General features: G+C 38.8%; 1 protein-coding gene across 1 annotated transcript; it reads left to right on the forward strand.

Moving 5' to 3' along the window:
• Positions 1 to 408: 408 nt before the first annotated feature.
• LOC113866238 lies at positions 409 to 2091 on the forward strand. The gene is made up of 6 exons (XM_027501119.1): positions 409 to 820; positions 910 to 1024; positions 1278 to 1462; positions 1530 to 1591; positions 1676 to 1825; positions 1927 to 2091. The coding sequence occupies exons 1-6, from the start codon at positions 409 to 411 to the stop codon at positions 2089 to 2091; spliced, it is 1089 nt and encodes a 362-aa protein (XP_027356920.1).
• The last annotated feature ends 248 nt before the right edge of the window (positions 2092 to 2339 follow it).

Genomic DNA, 2339 nt, shown 5'->3' on the forward strand with positions numbered 1-2339 from the left:
CGTTGGTAGCACTCGTACCACAACCAAGTCAACTCGGACGAAATCGTTGGCAGCCACTCATCACACACGCTCAACTCAAGGTCAACAGGGCTAAGGGCGTGTTTGGTGCAAATCAAATTCTTCCTAAAAAGTGTGACTTCATCATGTCCGTTGAAAAGCCCAACCGAACCGACTTCAAATATTCCAACGGTCGATAACTGTCACTCGCGCCTCTTTCTCCCTTGTGTATATATATATATATATATATATGATCCATTCCGACATGCCTTTCACAGTTTTTATCGTTGTCTCAAATCACCAACGAATCGTGGCGGCGCTGTCTCTTTGGCGCCGCTACTCCCATCACCACACACACACGCATTTCCATTTTCACCGCCCCAAACAGCAACAAGTTTTGGAGGTGTGGTGATGGATAACGCGGGGTTTGTTCCGTCTCATGACACCAACATTTTCGATTGGAGAAACGCCACACTTGCCCACTTTACTACAAATGATGCACCCAATTCACTGTCCCAACAACAAAATACTCCTTATGGACTTGAACCCTTTATGGACCCAATCATCCCACAGGGTAATCTTCCCTTTGCGGATCCCATCATCCAACAAGGTAACGTTCCCTTTATGGATCCAATGGTCCAAGATCACTTCATGCACAATAATGGAGGAACAGGGAACTTTCTAGAGGGTCCATCGTTGCATGACCCTGAAAATGAGACTTTGGAGTTCAACGAAGTGTTACCACTTTCGCATTGGCCCCAATCACCAGCCCCATTCTTTTGCAGTTGCTGTCATGTTTTGAGAGAAATAATTCACACCAATGGTAAGCACGTTTTGAATTGCATGATCAAATTTAATACATTTCACCATAATTTTTACTCTTTTCATTCTCTTAAATTTGATGTATCTTAGGTACAAATTTTCAAAAGCTTGAGATTCATGGAACGCTCGGCTTGATTACCCATGCAATTCACCGTCAAAATATCACCGTGGCTGGTCCTAATAACGTTCAATATGAAATGATTGAGTACGTTCTAATTTAACTTCGAATTTTTGGCACCACTTTTTCTTCAACCGTATTTGCATGTCATGTCGCTCGACGAGTTCAACTGTCATAGTATCATAACTGGAGCGCTTTTATCTAAAACAAAATTTTATTGTTATTTTTTAGTTTAATAATAATTAAATTCAGGTATCTAAATAAATTTCTTGCATTCAAAGGTGTTGGCTATTGGTATTTTAGTGTTTATTTCTAAATCTTCCTTGCTTTCTTTTTTCAGCTTTTGCTACAGAAACCCAGATGAAATTAGGACTTTCCTAATAAATTACTGCGCACAGCAAGCTTCATCAGGGTACGTTATTATGCAAGATCCATTGTCTACCTATTATGAGGCCCTCTGCACGGGACTGGACTGGACTGAAGATTTAAGTGATGAATGCATCGATTTGAATCCTAATAATTCAGGTTGGTTTATAATTTAAAAACAGTATCAAAATATGTATTATGCTGATTTCAATGGTTATGTTTGTAGCAAATGAGATGGAGCAAGAGGCTGAGAATGGAACGGGTACTAAAATTTCGCTGGCGTCACAGGTTATACTTTTTATTCTTTAAAGAAGTGTTTGTTTTATTCCTTTTTTGAAAATCTATTTACTGACTTTGATTGTCTTTGGGTAGAGGGAGAGAGCAGGGAGGATGGAATTGAGTGATTTCAGCGATTACTTTCATCTACCAATTGAGGAAGCATCGAGACAAGTGAGTTTATGCCCGACGGTGGTGAAGAAAATATGCCGCAGGGCAAAATTGAAACGATGGCCTTATAGAAAGGTTGAGTGATTCGGTTACTATGATATTTGATTTGGTATGAATATTGAATGTGTGTGGTCGTTTGACGATGAGGATGTATGAATGTATGTATGTTGTTTCAGGTGAAAAGCATTACGAAGCAGATCGGATTACTGAGAAGAGCACTTGGGTCAGAAGATGCAGTGTCAAGGGTAAGAACTCAAGAGGAAATTAACAGACTTGTACAGCAAATGATTCGCCATTGTGGTGGAGTTCTCCCAACAGCAATAGATATCAACCGATTGTAATTGTTATGCATGGAGCGGAAGTACACCTTATTATTTTTATCATTTTGTGTAAATGACTTTCTTGTTTATGTAATTAGATTTTCTCAGAGCTGATAAATGTACGTGAATATTGTTTTTTAGAGATCTTGCTACAAAATAATACTTCCTATGTAAATTGACCAATGGTTAGTATGACCAATGTTGTTATGATAAGAGAGAATTTTTGTACAGGGATGAGTTTAATTAAGAAAAGACTATTTGGGCATGCA

This window comes from Abrus precatorius, unplaced genomic scaffold (assembly GCF_003935025.1).
Source record: "Abrus precatorius isolate BTA unplaced genomic scaffold, Abrus_2018 Scaffold4, whole genome shotgun sequence".
Classification (NCBI taxonomy): domain Eukaryota; kingdom Viridiplantae; phylum Streptophyta; class Magnoliopsida; order Fabales; family Fabaceae; genus Abrus; species Abrus precatorius.